Source organism: Lepidochelys kempii, chromosome 1 (genome assembly GCF_965140265.1).
Source record: "Lepidochelys kempii isolate rLepKem1 chromosome 1, rLepKem1.hap2, whole genome shotgun sequence".
Classification (NCBI taxonomy): domain Eukaryota; kingdom Metazoa; phylum Chordata; order Testudines; family Cheloniidae; genus Lepidochelys; species Lepidochelys kempii.
Window position 1 is genome coordinate 239654487 of NC_133256.1, and position 27943 is coordinate 239682429.

Consider the following 27943-nt stretch of genomic DNA (forward strand, 5'->3'; position numbering starts at 1 on the left):
TCCTGATCTCCTCCCACCGCCAACCTAATTAGCAGCAGTTTGGCTAACATGCAGGTTTGGTAGTATATCTGACTTGACGGAAGCGCCTTGAAGTCAAAATTGGCAGCTGTATTACCACTTATGAAACAAGACCTAAATATTAAAGCTCTTAAATTTCTTTTCTGTTTACAAGCCTGCCATAGCTTTCTGCAACTCCCCTCTTTTTAAATCCTCCCCACCTTGGTCTGCTGAATGGGTATATTCACAATTTGAAAATTATGCTCCCACCCCACCTTATATGCAGACCCCCTTCTTTGCCCACATCTAGCCACCCTACTCTAAGTATTGGCTTAAGTGAATAATTTTGCTAAACCACAATCTGCCGTATGAAGATAAAGGCCTCTAAGCATCCACTCTGTCATACACTAGTGTGCAAATTACCCCTGCACCAGAATTCAGCTGGTTAGGAGAGGAGTTGTTCTGTCCAGGCCACTCATTTAAGAGGCTAGCAAACAGTAAGAGGTGACCTAAGAGGGAAAAATGAAAGTAGAGAAAACATATAGCCTGGGGCACTAGGAGGCTTGGCATCCCCACTAACATCAATCTGAGTTTGTATTTTTTAATAAATGAGATTGTTCTTAAAATAAAATTAGACATTTGTGACCAAGTGTGTGTGTTTCCCTTTGAGTTTCTTATCAGTGTAGTGATTTGGGTATTGCAGGGCATGTTCACAAACTAAATGCCAACAGTTTACATTAAAATGTTCAAACTATTTGCCCTCCCTGATTACTTAAAAGCAACAATGGATTTTCTTCAACCTTCACTTCCTCACTCAGAAACAAATAAGAAATTTCAAGCCAAAAGGACAACTACTTGAGAAGGGTATAAGCAAGTCAAGAACCCAGTTCAGGCAGCACTTCTATTCTGAGCTCAGCACATTAAGATATTACTTGAAAAGGACTTACCAAAACAAACAAAAACTAGACAGGTAATTGTGAAATCTTCACAGGCTTACAACGAAACAAAAGCATTAAAAAAGGCACCTCTGGCACCTTACTTTCCGCATCTCTAAGAGCAGTAACACTTATTTCCCCCCTCAGTAGTCATAGGGATAAATGATTGTAGAGCATGTTGAGCTCAGTACTATTTATTTGTTTAGCCCCAACCCACACGTTTGGTCCTATACACAACATAAAATGAAGATCGCTCCTGGTCCTGAACATGGTTATTTGCAGGAATTTTTCTGTTTGCTGCTTTGTGGCTGTACAGGCACAGATGGACAGTATAGGATGCTGATGGTCCTACAATCAGCCAACCAAATCCCACAGACAGATTTTGACTGCTGCAGGCAAGTATTTTTGTGAGGAAGGCAACTTTCAAGGAGGGGTTTCCCTCCCTCTCCTTCCTCCCAGGTGGCACCCCTTTTCCTAAACATTTTAGCATTTCATGACTGGCTCAATTTCATACTTCAGTGCTTTGGTTTGAGTTCTAGGGGGAAGTGTCCTGCATAGGTGAAAATCAAATGAAGGGAGGACATTCTAGCTCCTTTAATCATTTCAGTGTAAATCTTCTGAAAGTATATTATTCCTTTAATTAAAAAAGAAAATTAGAAAAAAACTAGATACAATCAGTTATAAAAATATATCGTCGCATTGGTTGCATAGTCAGAAGTGGCAATGTGGAGTAATAGCTACTCAAAACTTTTATTTGAAAAGCCAGTGTATAAAGCATATAAAAAGAAAATACTTGAAGTTGTTCAGATATAATAAGCATAGGCTGAAGAAAATCAGTTTGCCATCTCAGGAATGGAAAAATGCTTCACGTAGATGCAAGACCTAAGATTACATCTTGTTGTCCGACACATGTGCAATTAGCAAGGTGGAAAGGCAGCAGTCTTGTATGATCCCAAAAGGGGAGAGGAAAAAAGGCAGTTTGGGTTGGGGGCTTTTACTCCTCAAAAAGGCATTCCCTGGTTGCCTGAGTTAAACAAGCTGCCACAGTGCCTGGGGTAATCTCCAGCTTTATAAATTAGAAAAGTAAACCATCTAGCCCATCCCACAAGGGACAATGCTGGATTGTTCGCTGCACAGTGTTCTCCTAGTTCGTTAAAACCAGTTTTGAAATCTCTCAATTGAGGGAGTTTCCAGCACAACTTGTGGGAGATGACTCCGCAGTCTGCACTACTCGCAAATGTTTCTCAATGTTTAGACTGAATTTCCTTTGTTCAAATATACGTTAATAGTAGTTACATCTCCAGGGATCATCTTACATTGGTTTCACTCCAGCATCCTTCACTTGTTGGTTATATTCCCCACCCTTGGGCAACGTATGGTCAAGCTATGCTTACTACCAGGGCTGTCAAGTGATTAAAAACATTAACTGAGATTAACTGCAGTTTAAAATCACACTATTAAACAATATCAGAATGTCATTTATGTAAATATTTTTGGGGTTTTAGTATATTTTCAAATATAGGATCAGGGCTGGGGGCTCTGGGCTTCTGTCCTGCTCGGTGCTTCAGCCCCCCTTGCATGGGCAGCACGTGAACCGCTGGCTGGGCAAGACTAGCTCTCAGCCCCACCCCTTCTGCCTGAGGCCCCCCTGCCTTTTGCCCTCCTGCCAGAGCTGAGCATTACCCCCCCCCCCCGCAGCCATCAGCCCAGTCCTGCCCCAGGCTAGCCCACCAGCGCGGGCGGCCACAGCCCCACCCCAGAGCGCCAGGAAGGCAGGTGGAGCATGGCCCCAGCCCACCCAGAGCCAGAGCACGGGTGGCCACACCTCCCTCCAGCCCCAGAGCGCGGGAAGGTGGGCGGCCCCAGCCGGAGCACTGGGGGCTGGAGCTGCATGCAGGGAGCAATGGTAAGCAGAGGGTAGGGCCATGCCTGGCTGTTTGGGGAGGCACAGCCTCCCCCCGCCTATGCAACCCACTGCCCATGCCCCCTCAGGGTGCAGGGCTCCAGCCCTCTTGCTGCCTAGGAAGCTGTGGGCTTGGATTTCTTCAACCCCTCCCCAACTGCCCGGGAAGCTGCAGTCTGGGACTTCTTTAATCCCTCCCCTGTTGCCCATGGAGCTGCAGGCTGAGGCTTCTTCAGCTTCCCTGCTATGGGCTTAACGTGTTAATTTTGTTTTCAGTTAATCACAGGCATTACATGTGATTGACAGCCCTGTTTACTACCACATTTTTCTTCCAAACAGTCTTTCAGACCCTTAATTGTGTTTATTGCTTTTCTCACCATCTCTCCAATTTGAAAATCTTCCTGATATTGAGATGCCCAGAAACGAACACAATATCCTGGCTGGTACTATCAGTGCACCAAAAAAAACCCATTTCCTTCCGGATCTATGCGGTGAAGACCGTATGCAGCCCTAAACCCCATTCTTTTTCCCGCTGTAATTGTACTGCAAGCTCCTAGTCCATTTTCTGACCACCAAGCTTACGTTTCTTTTGGTGTCGCTGCTTTTCAAGTGCCTTCCACTCATCATGGGTTGAGGGGAAAGTACCAAAGAGATAAAACTACCCACTTAAAAACGTTCATCCCAATTACTGCTCAGCATCCTGCTACACTGCTTAATGGCCAGGCAGGTATGGCGATGCCAACGTGTGTAATACATTAGAAAATCCCAGCACCCAGGTGGGTCTACTGGGATCTGTCATCACTAGGACCCTATCAATTTCACGTCTGTGAAAATCATGTCACGGACCATGAAATCCGCCCTTCCCCGTGAAATCCGATGTTCCCTTGTTCCTAGGAGCGCCCCAGCAAAGGGGGCTCTTCGCTCCAGCTGGGCAGGGGAGGAACAGGACATGTCCATCTCCTCCTGCACAGCTGCTCTGGGGCGAGGGGTGGGGAGGAGACTTGTGGAGTTATGTCCACAAGTCTCAGCTGGAGGAGGCTTATGGAGTTGTGTCCGATCTGCCGTGTGCTGTTGGGAGCACCCCAGCAAAGAGGGCTCCTACCTCTGACTGGGCAGAGGACGGACAGTCCAGCTCTGAAGGCAGCACAGAAGTGAGGGTGACAATCCCATGATCTCCCCTACTACAGGTTTGCAACAGAGCCCCCTCCCCACTTCCCCCCAAGCCCCTTTTGGGTCGGGACCCCCACAGTTACAACACTGTGAAATTTCAGATTTAAACATCTGAAAATGTGAAATTTACCAATCTTCAAATCCTATGGCTGTGAAATTGACCATAATGGACAGTGAATTTGGTAGGGCCCTAGTCATCACTGGTTGTGATCTGAGGCATAAATTACTTACTACAGCATTTACAATAAAGCTTAGCTAATAAACTCCGATATCAGAATCAGAGTCTTTACCCTCTCCTCCATAACTGTGACTTTAGTCCTCTACAATAAGCTGGAATGATGGTGTGACAGGCATCCTGAGAGATGCAGCCTGATAGACCACAATAATTTGCCTGTAATTAGTTCACAGTGGATTCTACACACAGTAGATTTCTTATGGAGTAACAGATTTAGTACCAATTCCTCCACAGCACATGCAGGGGACTAACATTGCTGTCATCTTCCTCCAATCAGAGACAGATTGGGAGGTAACAGTTGTGCTCTAAGGTATAGGTAGGTGGACCATACTGTATGCACTTGGCAAGTCTGCCTCCGGGTAATATGCATCAGTGAGAGATTTCCTACTGATTAGAACCTATGACACTTGTTTTACAAGGATGAGGAGACTGCTTGAAGAAGAGTGCTGAAATTATACACACTACCACCCTGCAGCCCCATTTTTCAAATGGGATGGTCCTGGACAGAGAGTCTAAGAGTCCTCTGCAGAACGACGTGTGTCCATCTCACCCATGTGCTCCCAGACTGATTTCTGCTGAATTTCCTGGAAAAGCAGCTTTTGTTGGAGGCTCTTTAGACTGTCCAAGACCTCTGGAGAGAGATACTGAGGGGGCATCTTGTTTTCCTGTTCTTGGTCCTCCTCTTCCTCTTCCACCACCAGATCATCAGGAGGCAAAGGGGAACATCTGGAGATGTAGCCCTGGTCTGATTGCACTGACTGTCTCTGATCTTTGCATGGGTTATTGAAAACCACCTGCTGCTGCTGCTGCTCTTCAGCATCCTCTTGACAGAGAGATGGCTCAGAAGGAATGACACTTTGCTGGTAAAGAGAGAACATTAACCCCTCCAGCTGCTGCCTCACTTCATTTGGGAGGTGGTTTGCAGATCTCTGGTTGTCTGATGATGGGACATCAAAATCATCATGAAGGATGATGCTGTTCCTCATTGGAACACTAGTCTCCAGCAGAGGGATTCCTTCCATCCAATCCATGTTGGTCAGCACCTGATGACTAGTTGCATTTTTACCTCCTGTAACAGAAATTGGTTCCACCATCTGAACTGGAGGTGCCTCATCCATGGGAATCATCAGGGTCTGGAAAGTTGGATCCCCTTGGGGATTAAGCTGAGGCTGCAGTTTAAAACTTTCACCCTCATCTTCATTCACATGGAGGATAACTGTGCAACAGCCATTGGGATCAGGCTCTTGAACATGCAGCTGCTGTTTCATAATTACCTGTTCATTACCCAGCATTAATTCCTCTGGTATTTCCCTATCCAGAGACTGCAGGTCCTCCTCATCTTCTGAGCATGTGGTCTCTCTCTCAAACCAATCAGGGTGCTTTGTCTGCCATTCCTGGAATGTCTGTACTGCCTCCTTCAACTTCCAGCCATTGGAATTTTCAGCGTAGTTTTCAGCAGTGATCTCCCGGATTTGATGGATCCGCCCTGGTTCGAACTTCTCCATATCCTGGATCAGGAAATAAATGTCCTCAAACCTGTCCATCAGCTGGTACTTGGATGTGACATTGAATGGGTCAGGAATATCCTTATCCTCACTGATGCCCTCAAAATAGCAAATTATATACATGCCAAAACAAGCCGGCTTCTTGAAGTCTGGCAGGATCAAATTCAAGGCTGGCGTGAACATGTCTCCAGTAGGCTGCCATTGATCTTGCTTGAGACACACAGCTGTTCCCTCCTTCCCAAGCATAGCCTGCCATTTGGCCCGGGTGCCCCGAGAACACAAAATGATGATCTTTGAAGATAGTTCTTCCATTTCCTTTTTCTGTCGAGTAAGCCAGGGTAAGGCCCCAATCTCTGAAATCTGATGCTTTTCCAGCAAATCCAGGACTACCTCAGTACCACAGACTGTGATCAAGAACTGGGCAAACTTCAGCACCACATCTACATAGAGTGGGTGGTCAGCAGAGTACACAATCCAAACCTTCCGGGGCCTCAGGGATGGTGGAGTCAGCTGTGGAGGTAACAGCTCTGAAAAAAGGTGAAAAAGTACAATTGTTCATTCCAATAACATTTGCTGAAGCAGTAACAATACCACATGGCAAGATCCAACCTCCATAAAGCCAGAGAGATGGCCCTTTGACATGGCCCCTCCTCCCTCTCCTGATGTTCTACCTCAAGCAAAAAAAAAAATAAAAAAAAATCAAGCTTAGCTTTAGGACACACAGATGGACAAACGCAGTCACAGCCCATTCTCATTTCATGTGCAGATCCATAGTTTCTAAAGGATTTCATTAGATAAAGCAGCAGCCCCCTGGGGGAAGGCAAAAGCTTCACACCTGGGTTGTTCTCTGTCCAAGGCCACTAGTGCCCCATAAGTCCCTTTTGGTTAAAGAGAACAGCTTTAAAGCTGCAGAGCAATATTTTGGTATCAAGAAACATCAATAGCAAATTAATCCTAGTATGGACTCCAAAGGGCAGTTAAGGCAGGTTCCTAGAATGTGCAGCATGAAGGATTCTTCTACAGCAGGAGTAGGCAAGCTATGGCACGCGAGCTGATTTTCAGCGGCACTCACGCTGCCCGGGTCCTGCCCACTGGTCCAGGGGGCTCTACACTTTAAATGAAGTTTCTTAAACATTTAAAAAATCTTATTTACTTTACATACAATAGTTTAGTTATATATTATAGACTTACAGAAACAGGCCTTCTAAAAACGTTAAAATGTATTACTGGCACGCAAAACCTTAAATTAAAGTGAATAAATGAAGACTCAGCCCACCACTTCTGAAAGGTTGCCAACCCCTGTCCTACAGCATTGAAAGTATCTCTTACCATGGCTGCTGTATTTCCTATGCTGGTGGCCTGAAAGAAAAAAAATACATGGTCAAATCTAAAGAAATTTAAATTATGTTTTTAGATTGTGCCCTTCAAAGACCAGAAAGCAAACACCTTACAGTGGGGGATCTCTGATAGCAAACCTAGTGAAAATCAGTGTGTGAAGATTAAGGACTCCACTCCCAAAGTCTCTTCGATAGCCAGCTACGCAGTCTGCCTCACTGCATCTCTCCCCTAGAGAGGAGAGGAGCTGCACCTAAAGTCAATCCTCTTCTCCTCTCTGACCCATCAAATTGTCTGCCTAGAGAAGAACATATTTGCCAAACCAGCTCAGACAAAAATGATCATCACAGAGAGTTGTGTTATATCATTGTGACAATTGCCAGAAAACCTGGGTTCTAGTCCCAGCTCTGCCACTTGCTCAGTGTGTCACGTTGGACAAGTCACAATCTTTGTGCCTCACTCTCTCTTTGTAAACTACTCTGATGAAGTGCTACATAAATGCAAAATATTTCAGCAGAACTTGTTTCTACAGACACCTCGAGATCTAGTATCATCAGTAGTTTGGCTAAATAGGAAGTTTCAGTTCTGCAGGGCTCTCACATTTCACAGAACTGGAGAAGCAGATCTGTAGAAACTTAGCTTCAGTCCTATGGGAACACAGAAAATACACAGAATGGAACAGTGAAGCCCCATTTCTTTGGTGTTAGATTCACCAAGAGTGGAACCCCAGGAGACATAAGAGACTTTCAGTTAACTGGGTGTCTGGAAAAAGTTTGCGTTGCTTTGCATTAGGATGCTACATGAGCCCTGGGACCCAGGCTGAAGGAAAAGTTAATACTGGCAGTTCCCTGATGGCAGAGCATCACACAAGGATTCAGGGAAGTAAATGAAGAGAAATGAAAGAGCATCACAAGCGTGTCTGAGTCTCACTCCGCAGCTGACATCATCCTTACCTACTTTTCTTCGGGTCATGCAAATAGCACCGGCTATGACTGATCCCACCAGTAAAATGCAGATGCCAGTGATACACCAGTATAGCCACATAATCGGATCATCTGAGGCACAAGAAGAGCAGAATAAGACAAATTTACATGGCCAAGGAGGCTCACCCAGCAACAGAATGCTGCACTGAACACCAGAAGTCAGCTGAACAGCGGCATCCTGTCCCCAAGAGTACTGGGAAGTAGCAGGAAGCAGGAACCCATTAATTCCTCCTTGTAGCACCAAAGTAGCAACACAGCAGTTATGGCTGAGAACGCTTAAACTCCTGTTTTCAGATGCTTAACTTTCTCTCGCTCTTTTGTTTTTTTTAAAACTATTTTGGGATGAAATGTCTCGTGTTTGTTCAGCCCAGAGGCAAATTCTTTTGGAAATTTGGGAAAGATTCCGTTTAGCTGCTTGAGCTATCACTACCTGATAAGAGGGTTTTAAACACTAGAAAAAACAAACCAAACTGTACACATATATATAAAAATATATGACAAGCTGTGACAGAATGTACCCATGTCCACACCCTACACATGACTAATAATTTTTGTACAAGGCATGTTTAGTAAGGTATCATGTGAAAATTCATAGTTTGCTGATCAGTATTGTCCTGATAAATCATATGTGGCAACAGTCTATGTGATTTTATAAGATTCCATTGTGTGGTGTTAACACCACATGCTCCAGGCAGAAGTTGGCAAATAGGTCTGTCTTGAACAAAGGAATGTGTGCTTTGCTTAATATGCATTTAAGCTGCAAACAGTCATCAAGCAGGAAGGGAAACAAAAGAATCTCCAGCAGGTGAGGAAAAAGCAGCATGAAACATCCTTTCCCATACACCTTTTGTCTCCTGGTATCCAGCTGGAAATGTTTTTCAAGAGGGGGACTGAAACTATAAAAAGGAAGGACAAACATGTCTCCTGCCCATTCCCAGCACCTGAAGCAACAAAGAAAGCATTTACTAGATTCTGGAAGAAGAGGTCCTGACCCAAGAAGTTTGGTCAGTAAGACTGCTGAATGCATGTAGTGAGAAAACTTTGCTTTGAATCTAACATAGTTTGTTAAATTAGGCATCAGTTGCATTTTGTCTTTATTTTTCTTATAAACATTTTGACTTTTATGCCTCATTACTTGTGCTCATTTAAAATCTCTTTGTAGTGAATAAACTTGTTTTAGTGTTTTATCTAATGCAGTGTGTTTTAATTGAATTGTCTGGAAAACTCCATTTGGGGTGGCAAGTTGTGTGCAAATTATTACTTTTAAAGAGATAAGGGACTTTAAATATAACTAATGTCCAGGAGAGGCCTGGGCTGTACAGGACATACATTTCTGGGGGGAAAACCTAAGACTGGAGTGTGTGCTGGGGTCACCATGTAGAATAACCAAGTCTAGTGAGAGGCAGAGTGTAACCCAAGTGTGGCTGGTAGGCTGCAGTTACACACAGACACTCAGTGTGGCTTGTGTGCTGGAAGACTGTGACCTACTTCATCAAGGCATTGTAAGGCACCCAGTGTTGCTGGTCAGGGATGACACAGCTGCTAACTAGTCTGCATTGTGCCCTCGTATGTCACACGCACCTTTTACTGCTTAAATTCAAACTGCCAAGCAAAACAGAAAGTCAGTCATGCTCCCCTGCCCACCCATTGCTTTTCTTTTAAGTGACACACTTCTAAACAAGTAGAAAAGATGCACAGTGTATATATCATATACGAGCTTTCTCTTTTAATACAAAATAAGGCAGCTCTGTTAGATTTCTGCATTCTGGAGTGAACATACCTAAAGCCTGTGTGAGGCAGGGTGACTACTTAGAATAATCCCACACCTTGCATGTACTGTCTCACATGCAAGCAAAGTTAGTTTATTATCTGTATTACATATAGAGGAAAATAACCACAAAGGAAGATTTTAATAGGAATGAGTTATTGTCTTACCTGCAGGATATGTAGCTGCAAAGGAATCAAACATAGATCAGAAAGTTAGATCAAGGCTCAGCTATCACCAATAAAATAATGTAAATCTAATGTAGAGGAAAGGAGTCCTCACTTGGAGCAACTGAGGGACACGGGATGACAGCAGAATGTCTCAGACAGTCGGTGCCACAAATGGTAAAGAATGGTTGAATCTGGAGTTGAAACAAATCAGGAAATCAGAAAACAGTACTGGATGTAACAATAACTTGCTTTACCCTGTCCCCCATTGCAAATTTCGAGACAAAGATTACAATCCAATTTTCTCTCCAAGATGTTAAAGGATTAAGGATTCTGGGACTACTCCATATACACAGACAGGAACTGGCCATTAGGGGTTCCTACAGCTATGTCAGTCCGAGTCTCTCTCAGGAGTGATTAGTATTGTGAAAATGATGTAAGGACGAACCACTGTCAATAGAGAATTAATTTATGTGTATGATATTCTTTCAGAAGTATACATAATTTTTCCTGGGGATTAGTCATGGACAGAGCTCCATGTTGTACAAACAACCGAATATTCAGAGATTGTTCACTGTTTCCCCTCTCTCCCTTGAGTGAAAAGAATTGAGATCCTACCTGTATTTTGTATCTGCAACAGGCTTTTAAGTTTTTCTCGATTTTGACAGTGACATTCACACGGTTCTGCTGTCCACTCTGCAGAGAATAACAGACAAAAGGATTACAAGGGAAGGCAGAAGAAAATGGCATAAAGATCTGAAGAAGGGAGGGAAAATGAGGATGAGAACAGTGGGAGTATGTGGGTCACAAGAGCTTATGGTGATAGGCACAGGGAGAGTTTATAATAGACTTTAATAGGAGCTGATAGCAGCCCTACAGAATAATAATATAGTGAGGGTCCCACAGCAACAAGCAGTGGGACATACATGTTATAATTAAGGCTACGATTTAGTCACGGAGGTCACAGAATCTGTAACTTCCAAAGACCTCTGTGACTTCAGCACCGTCGGCTGGGAGCTGCAAGGTCCTGCAGCCTCCCACAGCAGCAGGGAGCTATGAGATACCCCTGCCACCTGAGGAAGAGAGTGCCCCCAAGCTCCCAGCTGCTGTTGGCAGGGAGGGACCCCTGCAGCTCTCTGGCAGCAGGTGGAGTGGGGGCCGCTCTGGAATTCACAGCCACCTGGCGTCTGTCCAGCTCCTTCCCATTTTATCATGGATATTTTTAGCAGAAGTCAGGTACAGGTCATGGGGTTCCATGAATTTTTCTTTATTGCCCATAATATCTTTATTACCAAATAGATCTGTGACAAAATCTTAGCCTTAGTTATAATACTCTCTTAACTGAATACATGTATTAAGTAGAGATGGGAACACAGACATTTTGGTTCGCTGGCAATTCTGAAAAAAATGGTTTCAAGTCAAACAAAACATTCTATTTTGATTTGAGCATTTTTAATGTTTATTTTAAAATAAAATTAAAGGACATTTCAAAATAAACTCATTTTGAACAAAAAATTAAAGCATTTTGTTTAGAAAGCGTCAAAACAAAATGTTTTGATTTTTTGGACTTCTGGTTTTTTTTTAAACCTGAAACAATTCAAAATTGACACAAATTTGCAAAATGTTTTGGTATCTCCAAGTTCTCATTTTTTACTAAAATTTGTTTAGTCAAAAAGTTTTGCCAGCTCTGGTCTTAAGACTGCATGGTTAAGCACCTAAGTCAGAGACTTCCGAAGTGAAGGTCGTACTAAACAATCTTAATGTGTTTACTAAGGTTATTTAATAAGCAAAGATTAAACATTTAATGTGCAAACTTTTGTTTAGTTCAAACTCAATACAGTGGTCTTTGCACTGCTACTTGGGTCATTAGAACAGTCAAGTGATTGACATCTATGGACTACGGAATACAACTGATATCCTCGGGACAATATTTCTTATGACTAAGGCTAAGATTCAATCATAAAGTATTTTTAGTAGAAGTCATGGACAGACCATGGGGCTATGATTTTTTTTGTTTTTTGCTTGTGACCTGTCCCTGTCCATGACTTTTACTAAAAATACACTTGACTGAATCTTGGAGCAGGGGACGCTGTGGGGGAAAAGCCAGGGGCCTGCTATGGCTCTGGCCCCTGCCAAGAGGTAGAGAGCCCCTGGGGGCCTGCCGCCAGAGTGGGAGGAAACTCCAGGGTCCACCGCACTGGCAGCTGCTCAGGTGGTTCCTGGGCCCAGTTGCCTGGGGCTGCCAGAACAGCGGCTGGTGTGGCTGGCTGTGAGACTGCCCAAGGGGCTGGCTGCAGAGCCGTTCTAGCAGCAGCCGGTGTGGCTGTCCCCAGGGCTGCCTGAGCAGCTGGCTCTGGGCCCAGGTGGTTGGGCGTCCTGAGGGTCAGCTACACCGGCTGCTGCAGAAGTCACGGAGGTCACAGGAAGTCATGGAATCCGTGACTTCCGCGACCTCTGTGACAGACACGGAGCCCTACTTATGACAATTGGCAGGGCCTTTTTGTTTCTAAGTTGGGCCTTATACCTCTGCCAGTTATCTTTAGCTGTACATGCCACATTATTGATCCTAATATGCATCAATACACAGAGAGTAAGAAGGATCCTGGGAATGGAAGGAATGGGACAGATTGGCCCGTCTATTCATACACAATTGTTAGCTACATCCTTGCCATGGGGATGGGAAATAGTATCAATTTTCAGGAGTTTTTTCCCCCACAAGTTCTCCAGGATAGGCAGACCCCAACACTGATATTTGGGGTTCTTCTTTTGAGAGTCAAACTTCATAGATTATAAGGCCAGAAGGGTCTACTGATCATCTAGTCTCCCCTTCTGTGTAAAAGGCAACAGAACTTCTCTGAATTAATTCCAATTTGAACTAAAGCATATCTGTTAGAAAAAACATACAACCTTGATGTAAATAACTGCCAGTGATGGAGAATCCACCACAACCCTTGGTAAATTGTTCCAGTGGTTAATTACCCTCATTGTTAAAAGTGTGGAACTTATTTCTAGTTTGCATTTGTCTAGTCTCAACTTCCAACCATTGGATCTTTGTCTGCTAGACTGAAGAGCCCTGTTATTCTTTTATTCCCCATATTGGTACTTCTAGACCAGGGATCTCAAACTCAAATGACCACGAAGGACACATAAGGACTAGGACATTGGCCCAAGGGTTACATCACTGACACCCCCCAACCGCTGCCCCTGCCCCCACCCCACTCCTTCCATGAGGCCCTGCCCCGGTTCTTCCCACCCCTTCCCCACCCCTATTCCAACCCCTTCCCCAAAGTCCCCACCCCAACTCCGCCCCCTCCCAGGCCCTATTTCAACCCCTTCCCCAAATCCCCGCCCCTGCCCTGCCTCTTCTCCGCCTCCTCCCCTGAGCATGTGGCTCCCCTGTAAAGCGCTAAGCGCTGCCAAACAGCTATTTGGCAGTGGGAAGCACCTGGAGGTAGGTAGAGGAGTGGGGACACAGCGCGCTGGTGGGAGGGGGGGGGCAGGTGAGGGGAGCTTGGCAGCTGCAGGAAGTAACTCAGCGGGGGGGGGCGCAGGGAGCTTGGTGGGCTGCAGCAAATAACTCCATGGGCTGCGTGTTTGAGACCCCTATTCTAGACTGATCAAATCACCCCGCAATCTCTTTTGCTAAACTGAACAGGTTGAGCTACTTGAGTCCCTCAATATAAGGCATATTTTCTAATCCTTTAATTTTTCTTGTAGCTCTTCTCTGAAACTTGCTCCTTCACTCCGCAGACCCCTAGGAGTAAAATTCCCCAAGCAAATTCAAAATAAATTCACAAAAATAGCTCTTAGGAAATAACTGCTCAGTTGTATTCATGAACTCTCCCTGGATTGGGGTTCATGCTGATTGTTGAGCGAATGTGGAAAAGGGGTTTCAGTTTTGGTTTGTGTCAGCAGAAATGTGAGAGGAAAGATGGTTACCTCATAAATATCATGTGTGGTCTCCTTACATTGCTTTTCCTCATCTGGGAAACTGGTCACATGGATCCGGTATTGAGCTGACTCCATCCCTGGGTTAAAACTCACCAACAGAGAACTGTCATCTAGACTTTTGCCATCAATACTGGGCTCCCACAGGCTGCCTGGAAGTAGTATAAAATATCCCAGAATTACAAAAACTTTCAGAAGCACTCAAAACGGGCCACCTCTCAACTCCCACAGCTCTGACAGACTGAGACAGACCCGCTTTACCTGTCCGCATACATGGCATGGTTCTTTTCATCACAGGGTCCCTGCAATCTGCAGCAAAAAGACAGTCTGTTAGGTCTTTGTACAGAAATGTTACACTTAAATTCAGAATGTTGAATACACATTTTCTCATTAGAAGTCAGATAATTTTTAGTCTGCTTTAGAAGGGTGGAGCCCTTTGTTTCAGTGCAGCCATCACCAAAGTAATTAGTCACTAAACACAATAATTAAAAGCAGTACATCACTGCTGTCCAAGTGTGGACCATCTTCTCTACTCAGGTCATGCTTTTATGGACCATTCCAGGACAAAGCTTTCTGGTGGCAAAGGACTATTCTGTAGCCTTTGCTGAGGGAAGGTGAGTGCAAAGAGGGAGGTGTGTACTAAGCTCTAAAGAGGTGAGTTATGATTTCATACTGATCTCGGGAAGTAGAGAGGTTCACAGCCACAGATCCCTCCCCTCCACCAAAGATGTCCTGCCATCATCTCCAGTGAGTTCATCCTGGGGTTCCATTCGCTGGAATAGTCTTGTTGACTGATGTTCTTCTGCAGTTACCTTGTTTCTCTCTGAGCTTGACTTGGCAGTTTGGATTGTTGAGTTTGTAGAAGATCAACAAGCAGGCTGGCCCAGCCTCAAACATATACGAGCCAACTGACTATTTGGGCTCTACAACTCTCAACCCAGTCTCATCTTCTTCTGGAGGGGTGGGGGGAAGGAGAGGAAGGAAGAACTCACTGCCCACTCTATCCTTCAGCAGAGGGAAAGCTCCTCATAACCTGAACCTCTTGACTTTCATTTGCAGTTTGGGGTCCCACAAATCATAAGCCAAGCCCCAATCAACAGGGAGCTCTGCTGCTCAGTTCCACCTCAAAATAGAAGATTTATGGGAACAAAGGAAGACAGAAGTAGGAGGCACCATTTCCAACTGGTAAGAGTCCAGCATAAATCTGAAAACCTAGAGCCTACCCTGCTTTCCCAACTGCACACTCAGGGTCCTGTGAGTTTCGTGATTTCACACCTGCAGATTTGCTACCAAATTCATCCTTTGCAGCAGAACTGCGTTCAGAATTTAAACTCCTATTAAAATAAATTATGGGCAAATTTTCAAGCCTACGTGCCTAAATTAAGCTCCTAAATCAAATTTTAGGAGCCTAAATAAAGTGGCCAGTGTAGTCAGTGGAGTTCCTGTGAAAAATCTTTTTAGGGGGAAATTTTCAAAGGCACAAAGGGATGTTAGGTACCTAACTAACCCTACTGAGCCACCAGGAGTTGACTGCCTATCTCCAATTTTGCCTTTGACAATCTTCCCCTAAATATGACTTTAGAAGCCTAATTGTAGGCACTCTGGTTTGAAAACTTTGGCTTATGTTTTTAGCCCTCATGGTTATGAAGATAACTGACAAAGTGAAACGCATGCAGTGCTGTTTCTAGTTTGTAGAGAGCCTGAAAGATTAGCTCACAGGTGTGAACTGCCTCATTCACCTCAACAGGGGTCACTTCACTTATTTCACTGCTGAGCATTTTAGCAGAAACACCCAACAAATGCATTTACTCCAGAATCCACACGGTTGCCCAGATTGGCTACTGTATTGGCCATTATTTTTCATATTTAATTCTGAATCTCAATTTTTAAAACACTTTATCTGAAACTGCTTCAGAATTTCCAGTTTACCACACTGGAACCCTGCAGAATCCAGGAACCAGACCAAAGAATTTCAGCCCAGCTTTTCATGGAACACATAATGACTTGTGCACGTCTCCCTCCACAGCAGCCACTGTTATCTAGAGTGAAAGTTTATTCTCTGCACTCTACTCTCCAAGCAGAGCCTTATATTTCTGGGGTCTGTGACACTAACTATATAGGCTTCTGAAAGCCTGAATGTGAAGGGTATAGTGTGCTGCAGCACAGGACCTGGTGTACGTACTTTGTGGAGGAACCACAGTAGCACTGTGAAAGCGTGGACTGAACGTTTACTTTTTGCAGTAGGAGAAGAGAGCAGGTCTGACAATTCTATCAGCAATCTGGCTCCCTAACTATGCTTGTTCATGAGTCATATTCCAGTTTGTTTGATCTGGTCTGGCCTGGAAATGAGCCTGTTCTCAGTACTGGCAAACCAATGTTTCCATCTGAAGGCTTAATAAAAGGCATTAGAGGACCCCCTACCAGGCACCGTGTAAGATGTGGATTTGCAGTTGTGGTCTCCACTGGTGCCCAGTTTGGGCAGATGATGGACAGTCACTTGATACATCTGGCCAGGCTCCACCTCAAAGCGGTTGAAAGTGAAGTTCCACTGAAACAGAGGATGAGGATAGGGTCTTTATCAGACAACTGATCTGTCAAGACACTGAAATTAATAACTGATCCTGTTCTGTCCCCCCATTCTTCATCTTTTTTGGCAACTAGGGTGAGAAATGGACTCCAAGCTAATTAAACCTGTCCAGAATTCCCCTGGCCCCATCTCCATGTGCCTGTTCAGAATGGGAAGGGTGTGGTTACTTTTGGGGAGGTCTAAGTCACTATATGGAAACTCTGGGCTGAAATGGGGGAATCACAACCCAGAAATCACTTAATTGTCTGGACAGATTTCAGTTATGTTCCAGGTTGAGGAGAGGTTAAGTAATAATGGGGAAGTTAAGGGAAAAAAGTATTTATACCCACCAATACAGTATGTATGAGTGAAATTGTGCAAACCAGAATAAATTCTGCAGTGCTCTGTAAGTGTACATATTCATATGGATAGCTAATTGCTTTGACTTGGTGTTTCTCACTTCTATATCATTACCCACAATGCTCTTTACATCAGTGAAGATGTCAAAATTCTGGGGAAAGTCACTATGCTCCTGTAGGCCAGAGTTTTTCTCCACAGTGTGCTTAGTGATCTTAAGAGGTACTGTGCACCTGTAAATACTATTATCCTCAGTAGAAATTGTGGGTACTCAGCTTCTCTCTGAATAAAGACCTTAATGAATGATAAGGGGTGGGGAAAGACTTTGATCCCTCTTATCCCAGAGCTTTCTTCCACGGTGTGGTAAAAAAGAAAAAAAAGAAAAAAGAGGATTTGGGGCATAAGGAAAGAGTGAATTAAAATTATGCTATAAATGCCATGACTACCATAGATGAAGCAATGATTGCTAAGATTATTTGTATTACAGTAGCATCCAGAAGCTCCACTCTGCTAGACAGTGTACACATACATAGGGCTTATCTACACTGGCAATTTACAGCACTGTAACTTTCTCGCTCAGGGATGTGAAAAAACACTCCCCGAGCGCAGCAAGTTTCAGCGCTGTAAAGCACCAGTGTAGACAGTGCCCCAGTGCTGGGAGCTGCGCTGGGAGCTACGCCCCTCGTGCAGGTGGGATTTTTAGAGCGCCGGGAGAGCTCACTCCCAGCGCTGCACCGCAACCACACAAGGCAGTTAAAGGGCTGCCGCAGCAGCACTTTAGTATTGTATTACTAAGGGCTAGTCTGCACTGGCATAGTCCCAGTTGCCCAGGAGGGCAGGTACAATCCAAAGTACAGAAGTGTGGGAAAAGCGAGCACCGACATTGTCCCCGTTTTACAGATAGGGAACTGAGGCACTGAATACATGATTTGCCCGAGGGCAGAGCTGGAAACTGAATCCAGGCTTCCCGAGTCCTAAGTTCACTGCCTTAATCACAAGGCCATCCTTCCTGTTTAAGCATTCTGTGCTATTCACAGGCAGCTTTGCTATTTGACTGAGTGGACAGGAAACAAAGCTGTGGGTTAGAAAACCATTTGTCGGAGCCCTCTTTACTCACCCGGCCTCCATCCGGACGGACCTGAAGTAACAGGCTGTTCTGAAAGTCAAACTGGGCACAGATTTGTCGATTATTATTCACTTGTAGCACAGCCAGCTCCACTCCCTGGAGATACTGAATGCTTGCTGGTGGGAGGGATAGTGAAGGGGAGAGGTTAAAGTCTTGTTCTAGCAATTCCAAATCTAAAGATTTTACCTCACCCCAGCCCCAGAGATTGCCAGCATGCCCGGGATAGGTCACAAGTCCACTCCCATTCACTCTATCCCATCTGATAAAGCAGATTTACTAAATCCCTTGCTGTCAGCTACCTTCACATGACAAGAGCAGCTCATAACTGCTGCGTCAGTTTGTGGGGCACTTAAATGAAGTGCCATGGGAACTGGCACGAAAGATTCTGGAGTGGGATCTTAAGGAGACTAGCTGCAAGTAGGTGAATGTGGGGTCATGATATCAGAGGCTGAGAAGTTCCGTTTTATTCATAATGCAAAATGCACTTGTGCTGCATGAACAGGGAGCAGAAAGTACGTCTAGTAGATAAATCCAACCCTCTAACTTCACCTCAGAGTATCTCAGTGCTATAATCAGCTCCCCCATGTCCTCCAGCCTTGCATCTCAGGGTGGGTCTACACAGTTTTTGTACCATTATAACTATCATTTTAGAAATAAGCATAGTTAAAGCAGTACCACCCTCTAGTAGGGACACAGTTATAAAAGGTACTTGTATTAGAATAGCTTATTTCTGTAAATGTATAGATATGTAAATGTATAGAAATAAGTTATACTAATGTCAGCAGATTTATACCTGAATCCAAACTAAAACAGTACGACCCTCTAACTATATCTGTTTCTAAACTGATGTAAAAAAAGGCATTTGTTTTATTTTTGTGGCTACAGACTAACAGGGCTACCCCTATGATAAACTGATGTAGTTATAGTGGTACAAAAATGTGTTTGGACCAGTGCTCAGACAACTTTGGAGTGCACCACTTGACTCAGCAGACACCCAGTATTGTTCACCCTGACTCCAGCAACAGTCAGTTTAGGCTGACTAGTGTGTGCAAAGGGGATTTCCCAAGTCTGTGAAAATCAAATATGCTTGAAGAGTGAAGGGAGAAAGCTGGAGGGCAAAACCTGAAATGGTCCCACACACTAACCCTTATTGTCACTGGCATGAATTTCACAAGGTGCGCAGCTACAGAGCATCTGGTGAGAACCAAGACACACATATATGTAGGAAGTCTGGATTACAAGAACTGGATTTGATTTTCCAAATGGAAGAAACTTGCATGGGATTCAAGACAGCTGCACACAAGTGACTTATATTTATTCTGCCTGGACAGACTCCTAACCTGTACTATTCATAGTACAAGAAGGAATATAAAGCTATGAATACTACACGTTAGGAGTCTGTCCAGGCAGAGTAAATATAAGTCTACTCCTTCCCTCACTTCTCCTTTCCATTGGGCCTTCCCCAACTTCTGGTTTTGTAGACATGTCTTTTTACTATTATGAGCCCTTCAACCCTTAAACAATTCTCAGCTTCTAGTAAACAGAATGTTTTCTAGCTAGTTCCTCTTGCCATCAGTCTGTGCACATTTGTAAACCTAGTTTGTAAGATCCATCTGCACATTCAGGATCAGTTTGGAGTAAACCTCACTCAATACTGTAGTTGAGATTTTCAAAGTATCATCTATGAAATATAAACTTGATTAAAAAAACAGACTATCATGATCCCAGTTTAGGGCTTTGGACTGCAGGTCTTTATCAGACACCGACTGCACTGGGAGCCCACCCTCAGCTTGGTAAAGTTAAGCACCACTGTTGTGCTTTATTTTTTCCACATTAACTGCTGCCCTTCCATTCTAACAACACCATTTGATCTCTGTTGAAGACTAAGTAATAAGGGAGGGAGAACTGCACTAACATTTACTCACTTCATGTCCTCTGACCCAGTAGACAAGCTGTCCAAAACCCATCTCAAAGCTCGACTTCCACAGCTGGACCAGTGAATGACCGCAAATACTACCATCCAATCACTCTCTTTCAGAGATTCCATAATTTCTCTAAGGACCTTCCCTTCCATGTCTATGTTAAGTGATGGCTTACCATCAGTAGCCAGCTTCCACTCTATCCGCAGCACAGGAAGCCGTTTTCCCTCATCATGGAAAACATCAGAGTGGACATCAAGAACACTGGGAGCGGAGGGCGTCCACATGGAAACCTGTAACCAGCTTTGGTCCATGCAGGTACCTGTCAGTCAAATCAAAGAGGTTTCTTAAGCTTATTTCCATCCCCTGTGGTAATGTATTAGAGTGGCTGGTGTTTATGTCCACCATGGCTCACTGCTGGATGACATAAGGCCTGCACAAGTGCATGCAACCATGCCCTCCACTAGTGCAGTGGTCCTCAAACTTTTTCATTTGCGGACCCCTAAAAAAATTCAAGTGGAGACATGGACCCCTTTGGAAACCTTAGTCTGTGGACCACCAGGGATCCGTAGACCACAGGTTGAAAAATACTGTTCTATGGTAACAACAACCTTTCGCAGATCCCTTAGACAGTCTGCTGGTCCACAGACCACAGGCTGAAAACCAATAAACTCTGCTGGCAAGGTCACTGACATTTTCTTTCATAGTTCTTGTAGTGGAAAGCTGTTCTAAGAGCAGATAGACCCAGTCGTGCTGTGTGAACTATGAATATTATAATCTTGATGTGTCTTTTGGGGAAAATATTTTTCTTTGTAGATTTTTGAGGCAAAAAGGGAACATTATGATAATCTAGTCTGATCTCCTGGTCAAAACAGGCCATATAATTTTGCTCAGTAATTCCTGCATCAAGTCCATAACTTCTTGTTGAACTAGCTCATATCTTTTAAAAAGAAGTCTAATCTTGATTTAAAAACTTCATCTTGATGAAGATTCCACCATATCCCCATGGCAATTTGTTCCAATGGTTAATTACTCTAATTGTTAAAAAATTCTGCCTTATTTCTAGTCTGAGTATTACATCTTCAGCTTTCAGCCATTGGCTCTTATGTTTTGCTAAATTAATGAGCCTTCTGGATGGGAATATAATCAACGTGGCTTTATGGAAAAAGAGTCATGTCAAAACCTGATTTCATTTTATGATGAGATTACAAGTTTGATTAATAAAGGTGACTGCATAGATGTTAAATACCTATTTACCACCACACAACATTCGGATTAAAAATAGCACTATACAGCATCAATAAGCTACACATTGAGTGACTTAAGTAGTGGCTGACTGGCAGATCTCAAAAAACAGTTCTCAATGGGGAATCATCATTGAAAGGGGGTGTTCCTAGTGGAGTTCTGCGGGGATCCGTGCTAGGCCCAATGCTCTTCAGTATTTTTATCAATGATCTGGAAGTAAATATAAAAACATTGCTGATAAAATTTGTGGATGACACCAAGACCGGCAGAGAGGTAAATAATGAAGCGTTCAGGACAGTCATACACAGAGACCTGAATCACTTTGTAAACTGGACCCAATTCAGCAAAATAAATTTGAATACAAAATATTCAAACATAATGTCATATATCTAATATCAATGAATACACATCATATCTACAGAATGGGGGGCTGTATTCCAGAAAGCAGTGAGTCTGAAAAGGATTTAGGGGTTATAGTAGACAAACAAGAGCTCCCAATGTGATGCTATAGCAAAAAGGGCTAATGCAATCCCTGGACGTATAAACAGAGGGGGAATAAGCTGGGAGGTGATTTTATGTCTGTATGTGGCATTGCTAAGATTGATATGGAAATATTGCAGCTAGTTCTGGTGTCCACATTTTAAAAAAGGGATGTTAAAAATTGGAGAGGGTGCAGACAAGATCCATACAAATATCTGAGGGCAGGAAAAATGCCTTACAGTGAGCTCTATCTGTTTAGCATATCTATAAATAGATCAAGAAGTGACTTGATTATGGTGTATAAGTACCCTCACAGGAAGACACCACTAGGCACTTAACGGTTCTCTACTGTAGAAGACACAGGCATAACAAGAATAAATATCTGGAAGCTGAAGCCAGACAAATTCAAATTAGAAATAAGGCACACAATTTTATCAGTGTGGGTAATTAATTACTGGAACAAAATACCATGGGAAACAATAGATTCTCCATCTCATGAAGTCTTAAAATCAGGATTGGATTTCTCTCTGGAAGATATACTTTAATCTAACACAAATTATTTATCTTAATACAGAATAACTGGATTAAATTCCATGGCCTGTGTTATACAGGAGATCAGACTAGATGGTTTAATAGTGCCTTCTGGTCTTTAGAAACAAATAATTATGAACCTACCATCAGCAATGTTATTCCCATTTAGGTACTTCTACACTGCTCAGGTTCTCTTAACTTTCTCAGACAAAACCAAACAGATTGAGTTTATTTAGTCTTTCACGGTAAGGCAGGTTTTCTAGATGCTGACTCATTCTTGTGGCTCTTTTCTGAACCCTTCTGATTTGTCAACATCCTTTCTGAAGTCCCAAAACAGTCTCACTGATGCTATATATACTGGTAATAACACCTCCCTATTTCTACTCAATATTCCCCATTTTATACAAACAACGATTTCATTTGCTCTTTTAGTCGCCCCATTGCACTGGGAGCTCACATTAGTTGGTGACTTCTATTAGTATGTCATTTGCAAACTTTACAAGTAATGATTTTACATCTTCTTCCAGATCATTAATAAAAGTATTGAATAGCATTGGGCCAAGAATGATTCTTGTGAGAGCATACCAGAAACACACCCTGTGGATGATGATTCCCCATTTACAATTACTTTTGCAGATCTAACAGTTAGTTAATGGATTTAAAAATCTAGCTACGTATCATATCAATTACATATAATGCTAATTTTAAGTGCCATAAGGTATTAAGACAATGCTTTACATAAGTCTAAGTATATTACGTCAGTTACCTTTGTCAACCAAACTTGTAATGTCATCAAAAACAGTATCAAGTCTGACCAGACCTATTTTCCAGAAAACCATGCAAATTGGAATGAATTATACTACCAGCCTTTAATTCTTTACTTATTGCACCCCCCACCAGCCTTTCCATGCTTTTTCCCAGGACAGATGTTAAGCAAATTGGCCTATCCAGAGCATCCCTTTTAACCCCTTTTTAAATATTGGTTCATTAGCCTTTTTCTCTGGCACTTCCTCAATACTGTACTTCAAGATTGCTTAAACACTCAGTGAATTAAATATTCAGTTCACTTAATGGCTCATAGAGCTGCTTAGCCAATTCTTTAAAAACCTCTGAGGGTATGCTATCCATTCCTGCAGATTAAAAGATGTTTAACTTTGGAAGTTGTTTAATATCCTTCCTAGTTACCATTGGAATAGGAAGTATTTAATTTTCCATTGTAAGACACAAATACAACACCCAGTTTCTTCCCAAGTATAGAATACAGCTATTGAATACTTCTGCCTTTTCTGCATCATTCCTGATAATTTTAACATACATATCTAGTAATGGACCTATACCAATGCTAAGCTTTATTTTGTTTCCATTTTGTATCAATTTGCTGAAGATCATGCCTGCTAACTTACAGTCACTGCTACCAACTTTTTCATTGTTTTATTGTTTTTTAGCAGCACTAAGTTTACATCTAATTTTACGTGCTGACTTAGTGAACATAGTGTGGGATGGATATGTATTACATACTACAAACTTACCCTAAAATCTCACTATAATTTTTTTTTAATTGACTCAGTTTTGAACAGAAGTGAAAAAATTATGGATTTGCTCTTTTTCAAGAACTCTGGCCTGAAAATAGGTCTGAAAAGAGACCTGAACTCCTATTTCCCTGTTGGAAAGAGCTGGTTTTGGATTAGGCAGGCAGATGATAGTTCATAATGCTGGTTAACAGGATAATGCTTAACTTTGCCACCTCTCAGTGGCTTAAACAGAGGCACTCACCATCTGACTTCAGTTACAAAAAAGTGAGAGGAGGGAATATACCAGAAAGAAGAAAAACTGACTTACTATTTCTTACGAGGCAGTTTAGATCCTGTGGAGAAAACAAGAAAGTTATTGAGAGAATAGAAGTTGTTTTCTTATTTATTCATCCTGATCTGGTGACAGAGGGGCACAGAGAAGAGCAACAAGTATGGCCTGGAAAAACTGACTTACCAGGAAATGGTAGCATATAGCTTGGCTAAATTACAGCTCAGGGGTAGGCATGATAAGTATCTGCAAGTACTTGAATAGAGCATTTAGGGTGACATTATTGCTAGGAGTAATGGACAAAATTAAAAAGAAAATGTAGGTTGAATATCAGGAAAAGCTGCCTGAAATGAAGTCCAGTTAGATTGTAGAATAGTCTTGCAAGAAAGGTGGTGAAAGTCCCATAGCTCGAATCAGATAGGTCTGTCTTTGCCATGATGGCTACAAATTACTACCATCCAGCACTGGTCATGCTGGCAGTCACCTACAACTTCTCAGATCATTTTGACCTACACTGTGAACTCTCGGGGGCAGAGCCTGTCACTGTGGTATTTGTTCGTATAGTGCCTAGTACAATGAAGCCCTCTTCTGTATTTGAGGTCCTTAAGTGCTAGAACAGAATCGAACAGAAATAAATATGGTCACTTTACAAACTGGATTGGACAAATCACTGGAGAGAAACTGTAGAGAACAATCCTGCATTGCCTCAAGGGAGATGGACTGCATGAACTAATCGTTGTTTTCCACCTTTAATTTCTATGATGCTCTTCAGAACCAAGGCACAGAAAGTGGTTTAGCATCTTTAATAAGTACCAATCCTCTAAAAGGAGAGTCTGTTTTTATCCTGTTGAGAACCACTTTTAAAGCTGAACTACAAAGAGGGAAAAAAATGAGTTACTGCCTTTTTATACTTTATGAAGAATCAAGATGGCCTGAAAAGAAATAAAAAGGCAGAGGGAATGTGATTCTACTTCTTTTTCCACGTCTGGTCTACCTTGGAAAACTATGGTCTTGTCTTCACTAGGAAACTGGTGCATTCTTAACCTGAGAGTTAGCAAACATGAGGTAAAAATCCTAGTGAAGACAAAGCCATTTGTAGTTTCCACATGATTTATAGACTCCTGCACAATTTCTGGCTTCACTATAAAAAAAAGCGTGCTTTAACAGAAAGAACTTCAAAAAAATCCTTCAGCAAACCATGGAAAACCAGATTTGACATTACAGATGTTTTTAAGGTAACAAAATAAAAATTAAAAGCCTCTTCCAGGCCCTTGTTACATACACCATAAAGCAGGGGTGGGGAAACCTTTTGGCCCAAGGGCCACATCTGGGTGGGGAAATTGTATGCAGGGCCATGAATGTAGGGCTGGGGCAGGAGATCGGGGTGCAGGAGGGAGTGTGGGGTGTGATGCGGTGTGCAGGAAGGGGCTCAAGGCAAGGGCTTGGGGTGGAGGAGGGGATTGGGGGCTCAGGGCAGGGGTGCGGGAGGGGTACAGGGGCCAAGCTCCAGCCTGGTGCAGCTTACCTCGAGTGGCTCTAGGGTGACAGTGGCATGCAGCACAACTAAGGCAGGGTGCTCTGGCCCCGCGCTGGTCCCAGAAGTGGCCAGCATGTCCAGCAGTGGCTCCTAGCGGTGGGGTGGGGCAGGCGGCTCCGCCGCATGCTGCCCTCACCTACAGGTACCACCATCCTCCCTCAGGGGCCGCAGGGATGCAGTACCAGCCGCTTCCAGGAGTGGCATGGGGCCAGGGCAGGCAGGGAGTCTGTCTTAGCCCCACTGCCTTAGCCCCACAGGGCTGGCAAACCCACGGGCCAGATTGAAAGCCTTGATGGTCCATATCTGGCCCCCGGGCCGTAGTTTGCCCTCCCCTGCCATAAAGTATAAAAGGGTACAAATCTAATTTTAACAATAGTACTTTTGCAGGTAAACATATCTGCATGTCTTGTAAGTAATGTCCACAGAAGTACTTGAGGAACAGGTACTCAATTCACTACAAAATTCAGGTCACATCAAAGGTCATCATGTCAGAGAACTTATTACAAATCTGGAAAATACTGTTCCAAAGGCATGCAGCAGGCCGTTCAAGTTGTACCAATCCAAGAGGAGGTAAGGTCTGACTAATCTGGCCATTCTAAATTTGTGAGTTATACAGAGACTTATGTAAGAATTTACCTGAGAACTAAAATAAACCTGGTGAAGAATGTTTTCATTTACAAGGGACATTGTCATGTAGCTTATGTTCAACATTTAGGTTTTGAAAAACAAAGAGTTTCACTAGAACTGGCAGTGCCTATACTCACTCCTATCCTCCAAACACAGAATTAGGGTTAAGGTAGGAAAACACTCTCTCAAATTCAGAGAGAAGCAGAGCCTCCAGCTATTACTCAATAGGAGAGAAGAAACACCAAACCCCACAAAACCAGCAGCTCATCAGTGGGAATGACCATTGCGCCCACCTCACCTGGACCCCTTACTTCTAGTCCCCAAGTAACTTATTGGGTTGGAAACCAGACTTCCAGCCTCATTACTAGATTCTAGCACTGAGGCCCCTGATTCTGCAAGCACTTAAGCATGTGCCAAAGTGCCACTGAAATCAGTGTTTCATCTTCAGCTTTACTGAACAGGGGCCTAAGCACTGGCACCACTAGAAACTCTGATTAACTGTGCCCTCCAGTGGGGAGAAGGACCATCATGATCAGAGCAATACTGAGATTACACTTAGCTTCAAGTTTAATATTAATGGAAAAAATACTTGGCAGGCCAGGCCTCTGTCTTTAAAGCTCTTAACACACTAAAATTAGTCGGTCAGTCAACTAAAGTTGATATTTTGAACCATGGCACTCAAACTAATTTAAGAGTGCCTTTGCATCAATTAAGTTAAATTGATGCAACTTCTATGTTTAGACAATTCCTAAATTGGATTTTTACATTCTATCAGAGTTAATAAAGTGTCTGTAAACACAAGTGGGGACATTTTCTCACCACTTTTATATCTTCAAATGAGAACAGTTTGCTTGGATTGAAACATTCCCATGTAGCATCTGCAACCCAAACTCTGTTGTACTTTGCCAGTGAATGAGAAGTAGAAAGTGATTAGATATTGGGTAAACCAACATGAAGTCAGCGAATCTATTTTTACTGTTCAAATGGAGAGAAATACAATTAAAGGAACATAATAAATGTTGAAAAATTTAATTATCACAATAGCGTAAGTGTTAGTAACAGAATTAAAGGACACATAAGGGTACGTTATTTACTGAAAATGTCCCTTTAATCAATAAATTTAAAGAAAGTAATGGGCCCCAGATTATGAAAATTTGATTTAAAAAAACCAAAAACATTCAAGATACAAAAGGACAAGTCTGACAAACAATTACTTTCCTTTAGATAAAACCAATCACCTAAATTAAATCATTCCATATTTGGACAATTTTAGATTCCCAGTAATTATTGTAAATTGTACTTCATTATAAAGTCTTTGCATAAACGGTGATAAGTTATTTACACAAAAGGCAAAGCCATCTGCTTTCATCTGTTGGTTTTTCTTATCAGCAGATAAGTCATGGGTGCCTGGAAGCACAGCTGTTGTTCCAACATTTCTTGGTTTGGCACCCACTGGGAAACATTTGACAACTGCAGGCCCAATGAGAGTATAGTCACACAAGAAGCGGGTTCTTGGGTGGAGAATTTGGAAGCAGCAGCCAGGAGTTCTGCCTTCGCAGAGAAGCAATGGTTACTCACCCTGTGCAGAAACTGTGGTTCTTTGAGATGTGTCCCCCTACGTGCGCTCCACTCTAGGTGCACTTGCACCCCCTATACCTTCAATTGGAGATTTCTCATAGCACAGGCCAAACGGGCAATGCATGTGTGTTACTCAGCCTCACGGCATTGTTATATAGCACTGCGTGGGCTAGCCATCCTCAGTTCCTTCTCTACTGCAAAGCCTGTCCCATGACAGGGAACTCTGAAGCAGAG

General features: G+C 43.1%; 1 protein-coding gene across 2 annotated transcripts in view; it reads right to left on the reverse strand.

Annotated features, from left to right (window-relative positions):
* Window positions 1–1522: 1522 nt before the first annotated feature.
* IL17RA (interleukin 17 receptor A) overlaps window positions 1523–27943 on the reverse strand; it is a 44389-nt gene continuing 17968 nt past the window's right edge. The window contains exons 2-13 of one of the 2 annotated variants that reach the window (XM_073320061.1): window positions 24007–24031; window positions 20090–20233; window positions 17984–18108; window positions 16365–16491; window positions 14205–14252; window positions 13935–14095; window positions 10614–10691; window positions 10111–10189; window positions 9999–10013; window positions 8034–8135; window positions 7075–7104; window positions 1523–6272 (exon numbers count right to left, since the gene is read on the reverse strand). In XM_073320061.1, the coding sequence (XP_073176162.1) occupies window positions 4753–6272; window positions 7075–7104; window positions 8034–8135; window positions 9999–10013; window positions 10111–10189; window positions 10614–10691; window positions 13935–14095; window positions 14205–14252; window positions 16365–16491; window positions 17984–18108; window positions 20090–20233; window positions 24007–24031 (2454 nt within the window). In that variant the 3' untranslated portion in view covers window positions 1523–4752. The remainder of the gene's footprint in view (window positions 6273–7074; window positions 7105–8033; window positions 8136–9998; window positions 10014–10110; window positions 10190–10613; window positions 10692–13934; window positions 14096–14204; window positions 14253–16364; window positions 16492–17983; window positions 18109–20089; window positions 20234–24006; window positions 24032–27943) is intronic. The other variant, XM_073320070.1, reaches the window with a different exon arrangement.